The sequence below is a fragment of the Copidosoma floridanum genome, unplaced genomic scaffold (assembly GCF_036245765.1).
Source record: "Copidosoma floridanum isolate Cflo_tuat_1 unplaced genomic scaffold, Cflo_Japanese_pri ptg000030l, whole genome shotgun sequence".
Lineage (NCBI taxonomy): Eukaryota > Metazoa > Arthropoda > Insecta > Hymenoptera > Encyrtidae > Copidosoma > Copidosoma floridanum.
In genome coordinates, this window is record NW_028321907.1 from 36,560,929 (window position 1) to 36,574,607 (window position 13,679).

General features: G+C 31.3%; 1 protein-coding gene across 1 annotated transcript in view; it reads right to left on the reverse strand.

Annotated features, from left to right (window-relative positions):
* Positions 1–13,679, reverse strand: part of Nsun2 (tRNA (cytosine(34)-C(5))-methyltransferase Nsun2) — a 410,807-nt gene that overhangs the window by 260,411 nt on the left and 136,717 nt on the right. Inside the window, exons 3-4 of the mRNA XM_089596349.1 lie at positions 13,060–13,144; positions 12,815–12,977 (exon numbers count right to left, since the gene is read on the reverse strand). Coding sequence (XP_089452475.1) covers positions 12,815–12,977; positions 13,060–13,144 — 248 coding nt within the window. The remainder of the gene's footprint in view (positions 1–12,814; positions 12,978–13,059; positions 13,145–13,679) is intronic.

The following is a 13,679-nucleotide window of genomic DNA, read 5'->3' on the forward strand; positions in this document are numbered from 1 at the left end:
AGTAGGTATCTGGACCTAGAAAAATTGGTAAAATGTAGGTGATAGTCTACAAAAATAGTGTGATGGTATGTGAGGGTGGGCGGTGATGGTTTAGATAAATAGAGAACTTGCATGTTCTCTAATTGAATTTTTTTTCAATAGCTAAAACGCTGTGATTGAACTTGCCGGATAGTTTTTTTTAGGCTTTAAAAAATATATACTATAATTCATTGAAATTCTTTGCCTAATTTAAACCGATGTCATGTGATCATGACGTAGGAACGAAAGTTTCTTGATCCATACAATGATTCAATTTAGACTCTTTTTTAAATGTTTCTAAAATTTTATTGTTTAAAGTAAGAGTGTATTTATTATGTTAAAATGAAATAAAACTATTTGTTGAGTAGTTATAGTTTGTAGATTTTTTCCGAACAGACATCGTCAATAAACCATTTTTTCAAAATAGTAAACGTTTTTTAGTAAGTCCTCTTCTCCAATTTTTAATGATAATTTAAAAAATTTTTCATTATTCAAACAATTTGTTTTTTAATAGAAAATTTTGAAGTATTTAAAAAAAGATGGTGACTTAATAGTTTCTGCTATTGTTATGCTTCTGTTACTGTTTATTATTACTAAAAAAATTTGCCTCAACTCACCTACTACAATAATTTATTTTCGAAGTGTTTTTCTGTATTGCACTGATCTTGTGAAGTTCTATTAACTTTTGCTAAAGCTTTTATTAAATTCATTGATCGAAAATTTACAAGAGCAACTCATTTATTGCTACACTGTATATCATTCGCAGCACAATAAAAATTTTATTAACATTGTGGACAGAAAAATTTGAAAAAAATGTATGAGAAATGAGTGTATGAAATACGAATATGAAATTCCTTACTTCTTTTAGAATATTGATAAAGTTTTTTTGAACCAAAGATCAAATGTCAGTGTGTACCCATCAATATATTAAAATATTTATGTAAATTAGAAAGAAAAGAATTTGATACAAAACTTATAAATAACAGTATTTATTAACAAAATATTTAAAGTACTCTGGGAAATTTTTTTTCTTTATCAAGTTGGATAATAATTTTGCATTAACATTTATTATAAACCTTTCTCTGTTGCTTAATACAGACCTCAGGTTATTTATTATATCCACGTAATTTCTATTTTAACTTGTTTAATTAATAACTTTCAAAGAGAAATTTTTTTTTCTTGTTTAAAACCTCTTGCCTTTTACCTCAGAGCCTATATAAAGGATTGTAATTCATTAATAAGGGGTTGAAGTGCGAAGCATGCAAGAGGGCGAAGCCCTGCGAGGACATATGTTTGTGGATTAAAAGTTTTTCCTTATCTTATAAGGGGGCGGTGGGGGAAAGTAGGAGCTGTGGAGATCTGCAAGAGATTGTATAGAATTCCCTACGCAAGTAACTAAATATATACATATTTCTGACTTATATATAAAGTAAAGTCGCTAAAACTGTTGTATTCGCTAACCACAAAAACTACTCAACCAATTTTGGTGAAATTTTGCATACCGATTCATGACAATTATTAGGTGGTCTTAGTATAATCCTTATCTTAAGAAAATTTATAACAAAAGCAATAACTAAGCTTAAAATTTTGCAAAAATACGCTAACTTTGTGCTTTAGTTCAGTTAAATCCACTAGGCAGCAACGAAGTTAAATCTAAACAACCTGAAACGGAATTAAGTAAGTGTGGTTATAATAGGCTTGAGCAACGTACCAAATACACAGTCGTTCACCGATAGTGCATGTAGCATAGAGCTGGAATTCGTGCAGCTGGGTATCCCAGCTGCCGACGACACTGTTCTCTAATGGATAAGTGACTTACGTCGAACTCCATCCTGAACCACCATGATTGACGAGTAGCCACCAATACTAAGACATTATGAACGCTAATGTCTCTGGCAAAATACAAGGAGACGTCTAGCTGGAGCACTCTCTGCCCTAGCAATATGGGTTGTGTGGCCATTTTTCTAACCAACCTGGTGCTGCTGCCAGAGCACATTATAAAACAACAGCAAGCTAGAAAGAACAACCATAAGTACGGGCAGCCACAACAGCCTCCTCAGTGGTTTGTAGGGACGGCATGTCCACAGGGAAGGTATTCTTTAGGCCCACTTTCCTGACTACCAATGAGCAGTTAGATATCCAGGGAATGACCCGAATACGAGATATTATTTGGCCAGTGGCGTACCTTCCTCCAGCAGTCCTCCGGTCTCCGTACGCAGAGACTCCAAGGTTTAGAGTCAAGCTACTCGCACAGCCAGCTCTCTATCATCAAGAATGATAATAAATAATAGCTAGAAGTATCACTACTGGTCCTTTTCAGGGCCATCATAAGTATTTACATTCGCTACTTAATCATCAATCTCATCGGTTCTTTTTAGGACCCCTAACGTTTAACTACTTTGCTAACAAATATATATTTACTACCATTTCCGGCAATGATTCGTCGACGAAAAGACTATATAAAGCTGGCCACTGTTAAACCAAGTCAGTCATTCACTGGCAGACGTCACGAGCAAAGTTGTTCGTCGCAAGGCTGGGAACCCCGGCGACCGACGATCCTACATTACATTACTTTCTTGACTATGTAAGCATTTAACCAGGAATTTTTGATGCCCGATTTCGAAGGGCTGCGCTGGGCGAACCTAACAACTATGAAGAAAAAATAAGCTTTAGAAAACAGGACAGTCTCCAACGGGCAAACATCACGAACCAATCTCCGTACCTTAGATCACCAAAACGACTGAGCTCTGCAAAAAAAAAGGTCCTTTAGACACCAACGTCTCCGGCGTAACACCAGGAGACATTGGTAAAGATCTCAGGAGCACTACAACTAGCTCTAACGCTTCGGACGTTTGAGTTTTCTTCACGATCAGTCTGGTGCTACAACAGCACGCCAGATAAGATCACCCTGAGGATCCAGGCCATCACGTTTGCTGGAAACTCACCAGTCCTTTTTAGGGCCATCAGACGACAAAAAATATTGCCAACAAATACATTACAATCTAATAAAGTTGACAAAAAACAGCTTTTAGGGCTCACAAAAGTTTTAAGCATACCTTTAGTCACAAGAGAGCGAATTAGAAGAAAAACTTTAAATGTTTGAAATGTTTAAAATTATTAGCGTCAAGAAACTGACGCAGAATATTCATCGAGATTGAAACAGCAGCGTTAAGTTTATCAAATAAAGAATCCATTACGTGAGGGATCAGATTTCCACTTTTCTTACATTTTCCATCCATCTTTTAGAAAGAAAGCTAACACCTGACCAGCTCATTGAGTAAAGTCACTGTCGGTTATAAAAAGGTCGGTACAGCGAGTTAGATGGTTTGTTGGAAAAGATCCATCCGTTAAATTTGATAATAGCTGAGGTGTACTTGAGACCATCACAACATACCCTGAAAAAGAACCCAGTGGGATGGATGACTGAGTCATTTAAGGGAAACTTTGCAAGGGGCCCGCACGAAAGACTCGCACACCATGCGGTTAGGGCAAAAAGGTCTCTGATATAGCGAAAGTTAAAAAGAGTTCTAGAAATAAAATACCATACTATACTCTACGTATTTTTTTTTTTTTTTTTTTTTTTTTTTCAATATTTGATATTTCTATTAGTCACTGAACTTCTTATTAGCTTTGTTTTGTTATATGACTCCAATTACCTGCACTGTTTAGTTTTTTTTATTTTTTTTATTTTTATATCTCTGTTAATTTCACGTTCTGTATGAAATGTTTCTAAAGTTTTTGTGTATCCTCAGTATCAAAATATGAATCTCGGTTTTTTTTTTTTTTTTTTTTCTTAATGTGTTTTGCACTACAAAGTAGTTCCAATAACTAAAAATGTATGTGATCTTGAATATACCTGTACAACAAAATCAAAAGTATCAATTCTCAAATCTGTCCTCTGGATTAATGTTTACATCAGTCAAGAACTGTTAAAAGGCAATTTTTATTCATATTACGTTTCGTATGCACATAAATCACAATTATCACTTTTTAATTTTACAGTTTTCACTTTGTATACATTCAACATACATCCTTGGATTTCAGCCTTTTATCCTTTAATATCTTTTTCTACTTATAACTTCTACTTTATATGAATCTCACTTATATAAATAGTATAAATAACTTAACCTGCAAATAGGCAACGTCTATCGTGCTTTAACACAGTGATATTAGATCACATTTTTTGTACTTGGAAATTTAAAGTAATGCGACATTTCAAAATGTATAAGATGACTAGATATTGCCAAAAACAAATTCTTTTTAACAATAATAGCCAATTTACCTAAATATTCTACAGAGTAGTATAGCTACGCTAACCATGATATAAATATGAACGCTATTAGAAAAACGCTCTTTTCAAACCACTTGAATTATAATAGGTTTATTTTATCACAATCCTGGATAGTCATGTAAAAGATCCACGCGTTTGGCAAGCAATCGGTTAGACCTAAATTACGGTCCTTTTTCTCATTCTTTTTCAATGTTGATTCAAAGTGAATTATTAATACTTAACATGAGTGATCTTATACTGAGTAATTAGCCAATGCGACTCCATATTAAATGAATTATTTTAAAAATTTCAAGCATAAAATAAAAAAAATTGTTAACCAAATTTTCGTCCATGAAAATAATAAAAATGTGTCCATAAAAGTAAAAAATTATTTCACAAACATAAAGTAGGTAATTTAAAAATTATGGAACATTTTTTTGCAGGTAAATTTATTGAACAATTTTAATACTTATAGTTAAGGTGGTTATAATTTGTTTAATATGTACACGGTAAAAAATTAAACTTTATACGGATTTTATTGTTTAAAAATGTAATATCATGAGAATTTATTTTAAAAAAAACCTAATTAATGAGAAAAATTGAAATAGCATGATAAGCTGTTCTGCAAAAACGAAGTTTTAAGGTTAAGAGTAAAAAAAAAGTTAATCTTAACAATGTAAATAAATGCACGGGAAGTCCTTTCTTGATTTTTCCACTAAAAGTCAACCTCTTTCAGAGCTGGATGGATTATAGTAGATTATAGACATTTTTGTTTTTTTTTGGCCTTGCACATACTAAAAAATTCATTTCTATTCATGTATCATCATTGCTAATTTTATTTTCTGCATTATGATACAAATAGAACTACTTAGTAGCATTGTATGAATGGTTTCATATCTGTGTATAATCTTCATAAAATAATTCACACATACAATTATTTTATTGTAATAAGGATATTAAACCCTTATCGAAAAGAAGCTGTAGCTTTTGATGTAAGCAAATCATGACTTTACTATTTTTTAATCCCCAGAGAAAAGTTGTTCTACGGTATTCTTTCTTTAGAAATGAGATCTTTAACAAAATATAAATCAAGCCATTATTTTTGGGACTGTTTTTCAATGCAGGTTTCAAGTTAAAAAAAAAAGTAATGTTCAAAAAAGTGAATAATAAATTGCTTTCATTACTGTTATTACCTATTCAAATAATCACCAAAAACTTTTAAAATAATTTTGTGGCGCTATAAGGAATCATATACCTACTTGTAGTCAAACATTTAGGCAAATAAAACTTATTTCAATTATTTTGTTCTTCTATTATTTATATGCTCTTTATATTTTGTATCTATTTTTTAACACGAAAAAATAAAATAAAATAAATGGAATAATATTGTACTCAAAAATACATAAAATTAATTAACATGAATTACCATGAGTTATTATTAATAGAGTATTAATAAAGAGTAAAATGATCAGATACCATTAGCTTGCAATGCAAGAAAGAACACGCAAAATAAAAAAAAATTTTTTTTTCTACAAATGGATGAATACGGGAAGAAAGTATCTTGCATACAAAGACGAAAGTGAAGTATTATTGCATGTACATGTAAAACATTTTTGTATTTTGTGTTTTGTTTTATGTTACACTATTTATTAGAGGGACAATACCATTTAGATGGAAAAGAAAATTGTTTAAGTTTTAAAAAATATGAAAACAATATAAAACCCTGAAGACGCATAAAATAAACAAAAAAACACATGGAAAATTTGTTATTTTTACAAAGATTTTATTTGTGATTTGAAATTACGTATCACATGATGTAGCCTTTTACAGCTAAAAATTAGGCCATATGTTTTAATAACTTAAGTAAAATAGTTAAAACAATCCTTTTTCTAATGAAATTGGGTAGGTCAAAAGATCCTAAGGGAAACACCAAAGGTTGAACACACTAAGAAGGTAAAAAAGCAAAGACCAAGTCTTCCTAATTTCCCCGTTTTCTAACAGATTTTGTTTGATTGTAGATGATGGAGAAAGACATGATATTAAGTACTAACTGCATTTTTATTTTTAGTATTGCACATATCTCACGTTTATAAAAATTCTTTTTAGTAACCTTACTTAATAATGCACTACTGAATGAGCCTTCTTAAGGAAAATAAATATTTTTATAAGGTAAAAGTTTGTTTTAGTTGAAATTTGTTTTAGTTTACATTACACATAAATTTTAGAAAAAAATATTAAGTTGTATTTTCATCCAAAAATATTTTATTTGTTCTCTAAAACACATAAACAAATAAACTATTGACTAATATTATGCAATTGTTTAATACATATAAAGCTAACAATACGCATTTATTAACTTGTGTTTATTTACATTTATTTACGCTATGTTGTGATGATGTATAATAGGTAATGACAAGCAGTAAAAGAGAGTGCTGAAAAAGAAGCCATAAAGCAGTAAGAATACGGGATACAAACTCCTTATAACTACAGAGTAATGTGCTTAAATCCAAAAATCTTAGGCAAAGCTATAGCAGCTGCTTTTAAAATAAAGAGCGATGTAAGTAAGCGCAAACTCATGCCAGCGCAAATCGAGGCTCAAGTATATCTAGTGAGAATAGAGGCAAGGGATACAGATGATTATGTGCGCAGCTATGAGCAGACAGAAGTACGTTACACAATAGAAAAAAATAGAACCATAGGGGGTTACCAAAAAATAAAAATTGCGCTTACTGCAAATACAGAGGGCACGATACATTGTACACTAAGGAGAGACGGAGAAAGTGGAAAAATAAAAAAGGGCTGAAATTTTAACTACTGGAATAATTATGATTACCCTTCCAATACCAATAATCCGAACTACAACAACGATTATAGAAAAACCCCTATAACAATTTGGGTTACAACAGATATAATTACTACAACAGGAATGCTGATTATTCAAGAAATAACAGCAATGGTTACAACAACCGAGACTGTAACTACGATAATTATACAGATAACTGTAACTATAATACAAATTATAACAGAAGCTAAAATTATCGCGTCGAAAGACTCCCGAACAAAATAGACAATGCACCTGACGAAAGGAAAAATAGGCCTAGTATAGAGCATTTAAACTCACAAGACGCTTGTTGTGCTCCCCAAGCACCAAGCAGGCCCCGAAAATAAAAAAGAGAAATAGAGCGTAAAAATAAAACAGATGCATCCAAAGGACAAAAGAAGTTAACTCAGTCAAATAAAACATACATCAGAAGTAAAAACAGCAAAATATCATAAAATATACGAGAAGGAAAAAAATTAAAGCACTAATAGAAGCAGACCTTAAACAGGCTCCTCAAAAGTTTGAGAGTAAATATGATGGAAAAATATGCGAATTAGATCATACAGCCACTATGGAAGGCATCAGAATTACATTATTGGAACCAGAATATTCTGAAATTCCCACCAAGTTAAGAAAAATAATGTGCGCACCCGTAAAAGATAGCAGCCACATACGAGTTAGCTGGGTCAACCTGTATATTATAAAAGAAAAAGTACTATTCAATAATTTTATAGGAGAAAATAAAAATTCTAGAATGTATGTGAAAATAATAATTATAACAGATGAACAAATTGACGTGCTAATACCAGATATATGTTTACCAGGTAGATGTTTTCAAATGCGATATCAGACAAAGGGCGGAACCATTAAGCATTGCTGGAAACGATGTTGAATGTTTGAAAGAGGCCCTGATCAGGCTTTTTAATATTAAATGTTCGGATGAAAATAAAGAAGACAATAAAGACATTCACAAAAATCGTTATGAAGTGTAACAATAATAACAATATTAATAACAACGGCACTAATAATTCTGACGACAATGAAAAAACTGACATAGCAGCACGAGTTAATGAAATAATAGAAATTATCAATACATCAGACTGCAATACGGAAGAATTTGAACACATCCAAAATCTTATAGAATACAATCCTTCAATATTTGATCTGGATAGTAAGCCACGACAAACATACTTAAGTATGAAATAACAATTTCAACAGAGAAACCAATCTTTTTAAAAAGAATAAGGTACCTAATAAAACTAAGGAAACAAATGCAAATGGAAAAGTTATTACAGCTACAAATAATCGAATTCTCTACATCCCCACATACCTCAAATATGTGGATTGCCCCAAAAATCTAGGACCAAACGAAAAGAAATACTGGAGAGTCGCAACAGACTTCCGGCTATTAAAAGAGATAACAGTCGGTACGTGCTATCCGTTGTTATTCCAGCATAGAATTTTGGAAAATTTAGCAGCCTTTTCTTAGAAAAGAAGCAAAGTTACTTAGACACATAGTAGGTAACATCAAATCGAAACAAACCCAGAAATATTAAAAGCAATAAAGAATTTCCCTAAGCCAACTAATACAAGAAAAATAAAACCATTCTTAGGTTAGCAGGATACTATTGGCGCTTTATGAAAGATTACACAAAAATAGCACAACTACTTTCTATAAAACTATCAAGACAAATAGTTGAATTAACACAGAAAGAGCCACGAGAAAAAGCAATTACAACATTAAAAGACGCTCTGTGCAGCGAACCAGTACGTACAGATCAGTACCCAAACAGACCTTTATTGTAACAACCAATGCATCAGATAACACAAATCCTTAGCTAAGGGAACACAGAAAAAAGCCGTTCTTGCAAATATGCATCGAGCTGCTTAAAAGGCCGGGAACTATGCTATTTAACATACAATAAAAAGCTTTTGACGATGGTTTTTGGTAAAGAACAATTCCAATCGTATTTTTTTCGATGCAAATTAACTGTTGTTTTGGATCATGAGCCGCTAAAATACTATCATACCTAAAAAAAACTTAATATACAATTAGACAGGCTACAAATTTAATATAATACATCGTCCAGGCTTTTCAAATAAAGTGCCAGACACGCTCTTCTGAAATCCAATACTTGAGAAAGGAGAAGCGAACCTTAAGCGGACTGACCAGGATCTGTATCTATCAGCTAGCAGACGAACAAGAGGATAAAGGATTAGTTAGTAGCAATGACCCGCCATGGCTGCGATAATTCTTTGGATTGAGTTACAGCAATTTTAGTGAAGATGAAACATAACCTCAAAAGAAAGGTAAAAATTTTCCATTTAAAACTTTTGAAAGTCAATACGTATGATATGTTTATAATGACTTCTAAAGCAAAAACAGAGAAATTTGCTTAAACCACAAATATAAACTGATTTTTAACTTTTTGTTTTTTAGATGCTCTCACATACTTAAGGAACATATACCATCATGCAGGCGTTAATTTGTTACCAAAAAGTCGACGTTCATAAACTGAAGGCATATGCATCAGAAACAGTTGATCTCTATTTTATTATACCCCGGGCACAATATGTCTCCAAGTGTGCACAAAACTTAAGTACATGGTGGGGTTCTAATCAAGTATTATAAGTTAACGATTGGCTGCAATTATGAGGAACCTTCAGAGTAAATAACAAAGTATTTTAAATAACTAGATTCAAAAATAGTAGAATGCATTACAAAAAATCAACGAACAAAGAAATAATTTAGCACCTACTGGTATTGTCAAATCTTTTTATTACATCAAAGCAAATAAAGGGTCATACACTAATCAAAGACGTGACTTCAGAAGCTAGAACTCTTCTGGAAACGTTAAAATATACGATAATCAGTTATAAAATTAGTTTTATACATTAAAGTTACATTTTAGTTTTATGTTAAAGCTTTAGTAATACATAAAAGTTTTAACCACAACAAAACAAGTACGAAAAGTTTTACTTGATTAAAAAAAAAACAAAATTCAATCATTACTCCTTTTTTTTAACCTTCGAAAAAAAACTTTAAATTCTTGTGTAATGTAGCAGTGACATAATATAACATTATTACCATTACAAGACTCTTGCAATAAATTATAGCACACACAACGCTAGGCTACAAGGAAGCAATGAAATCAGAAAGATTAACACAAACAAAATAAAAAAGTCATGCATATTAAAACCACCTGCACCCAAGAGAATGTCGTAAGAAAGGAAACCAGGAAGAGTGAAAAAAAATAACGTAAAAAGTACATTTTTATTAGTTCTTTTTAGCAGCCCTCAGACGCACCATGTAAAATAAAACAACAACAATTAAGAAGATCATAAATCAGTGAAAATAAAAAAATAATACTAAGTAATTGTAATAAGAATAAATAGAATAAAAATGGTTTGACAAATGAGATGTGCGCATGACCTATTTTCAATATTATTCGCGGCACAAAAAACATATCCCGAAGGAAACGTCGTAACCAAGTTTTTAATTTATTCATACAGACTCATTTTATACGTGTTATTATCTCTTAGTAGTTACGTGGAAAAACGAAAAGAGTAAAAAGAAAAACGAATACTTCTATGAAAAATTTTTATAGGGCAAAATATCTTTATACCCAACATTCAAAAAATAAGTTACTGGACGAATAAGTTTGCAATATTTTTTAACCCTTAAAAAATATTTTGCTAAAAGCGGTGAGAACTTATTTAAACTAACAAAACCGTACGTTTGTATATAAAAATGTAAGTATTGGAAAATAGCAATGCTATTGTATTTCTATGACAACAAAGAAGGAATTTTTTAAAATATAGATCAAGAATGTAATCAATAAAAAAAAGAGGTTAAGCCACACTATATTTATGAATATCATTACCAACAGCAAAAAAATGGACCAAAGTTCAACTTAAAAATTGTCTACTTCACTATCACAGGAAAAAAAGGTATGGTTGCATGATTGGTCATAAGGTTTAGATTAAACAGTTATTAACGGATACTTATAACTACTAAAAGTTCTTGGAGCCATGTTGACTTAATAGTAATGGGATCGTACCCCAATGCTGTGGACGATTTTTTCGATTTTTCGACCAATCCCCTCCCCCGTGTAAACTTAGTGTACATCAGAATTTAACTACCCTCTCCGCAAACTTAAATTGATCTACTTTCTTTTCCTGCCTTCCAAACAAAGTCAGATAATTTTCAGCAGACTTTCCTGTGGTACAACTGTACAATTTGGAAAGATCCAGAGTAGTCACGAGCTATAAATTAGTAGAAACTTGCTATTGAAACACCAGAACCCCTTATCAGTAAATGTCAGTACCTTAACAGTAGAAAACATACAAAAAACCATGTGAAAAAATCTTTAACTGCTATAAATGATAATGTAAAAGAAAATCAAGAACACAAATATTCGTAATGCAAGTTTGTGTCTCGTAAAAAAAGTGCTCAATACGTAGGTTTTATCTAATAATTAGAAAAAAAATGTTTACTTTCTTGTCTTTTCTCTTATATTTTTTTTTTTAAATACTTTTTATAGTAGGGGGACCTTAATGAATTTATTTTAAATTGTTTTTAAAGAAAAAAAAGTAATTTAAATTATGAATCCACTGAACTATCAACAACAACTTTATACTGAGCATAATACTATTATCGTACATCAACAACTTTTTATAACTCGTAATCACTCGTTTCGAAATTGGCTCGACTTCAATTTATTTAGCAGCGATTTATGAATGGAAACTCGATCCATTAGATTGTTCTCTAAATAAATATTAAATAATGTACTGAGCTTTTTTGGTATCCAGATATTTTATGTAAATGTTTAAAAACTGTACTATACTGGATTTTTAGTTTTATAGCTATGTTGCGAGATGAAATATGTTGGTCTATCATGAATTTTTGAAGAATTTCATTAACTTTTTCAACGATTGGCCGACCAGGACGAGGTTCATCTTTAACATCGAAATTTCTAGACGAAAAGAGTAAACCAATTCTGACACTGTCGTTTACTTAAGCATCCATCACCATAAACACTACACAATTTTTGATGAGCCTGCACTGCATTTTTCCCTTTTCAGAAGAAAAAAAGTAAAATACGATGAAAATGACCATCTAGAATCCCCGTATTCAAAGCGCAATAACTTTTGCGTAAGTACCCTAATAGTGCTACTGTCATATCTAAAACGTTATATGGATTGTTACTTTTTAAACATGCTATAGCATGGCTTCATTCAATAAGTATGACTAGCAATATGCGACTTTATCGCGATCTATTAGGAAAAGCCAAAATTACTTTTTCCCTAACCCAATATCAATGTAGTATTTTTTTAATGCCGTTTAATACTCATTTCCTTAAAAAATGAGTTTTTTAATGGTTACATTACATTTATTTTACTCTATTTAGAATAATTAACTTTTTTTTTAAGCTGGTTGTTAATTTGTTATAAATAATGTAAGAAATCTAAGTATTTTGTTGTTTAGATACAGACGTCTCGTTTTTCTTTTATGTGATTTACGAATATACGAATTTTTTCAAATTTTTTTCCTAGAATCAATGTCAGCCTAAATAATTAAATAGGGATAATAGTGGAAAATTCACATCATAAAACATATTTTTGACAACTTGAAAAATAATTCTGGTAATAATTATTAAATACGTAAAAATTATACGTCAGTGAGAGTAATGGATCATACTAACTTTAATATTTCAGTGTCTCCATCAGATTTTGAAACTGTAAAGTTTGGCATAACCGAAGCATCATGATTAGTTATCAAAATATTAGGACTATTCAGCCGCTTAGCTTGGTGAACTAGCATGTAACAACGATTGTTATCTAAGTCGTTGGCTATTACAAACCCTTCTAAAAAATACATATATATGTATGTGTGTAGATGTATATTATGTCAACAGTTATAAATAATTAATGAAATAGAAGTAATTACCTGGAATGGGGATTCTTTCATTAGCATGTATCATTTCAATTAATTGAGCAGTTTTGGAGCCAGGTGCCGCACACATATCAAGAACCTGTAATGGAAAAACAATTTATGAAACAGTTTTACATTAAATTTATGATTTGTATGATGTTTGGATTTTATAACTACTAAAAACTGTTATTGTAATATCGGATTCAGACAAAACGAACAATCATGACATCAATTCGTATGTTTTCTGGGAGGGGAAATACAATGCACAGCGGACTCACGCATTTCATGCACATACAATCACACCAATTGACCTCCTCAAACCTTATTCCGGCACAATTCAATATTTGAGCTTCATCCAAGTGTTCAAGTACCCCTCTTTTTAGTTGTTTGAAAGCAAACAGGCCTCCGAAATTCTGTATTATTTTTCATCTTTCTTTTCTCTCTTAGACCCCTTTTTTATTCTGGGGGAGTAGTCCTAAGAGATGGATCCCATGTGAAAAAATAAGTTTTTACTGTACTCATTTTATGCTTGTTCGATCAACAAAAAAAAAAAGAAATGGAATAGTTGGAGAAAAAAAAAATCTAATACAACTTCTTAAGAGTCTGGAATACTTTATGATTATTTTGAGTTCTTC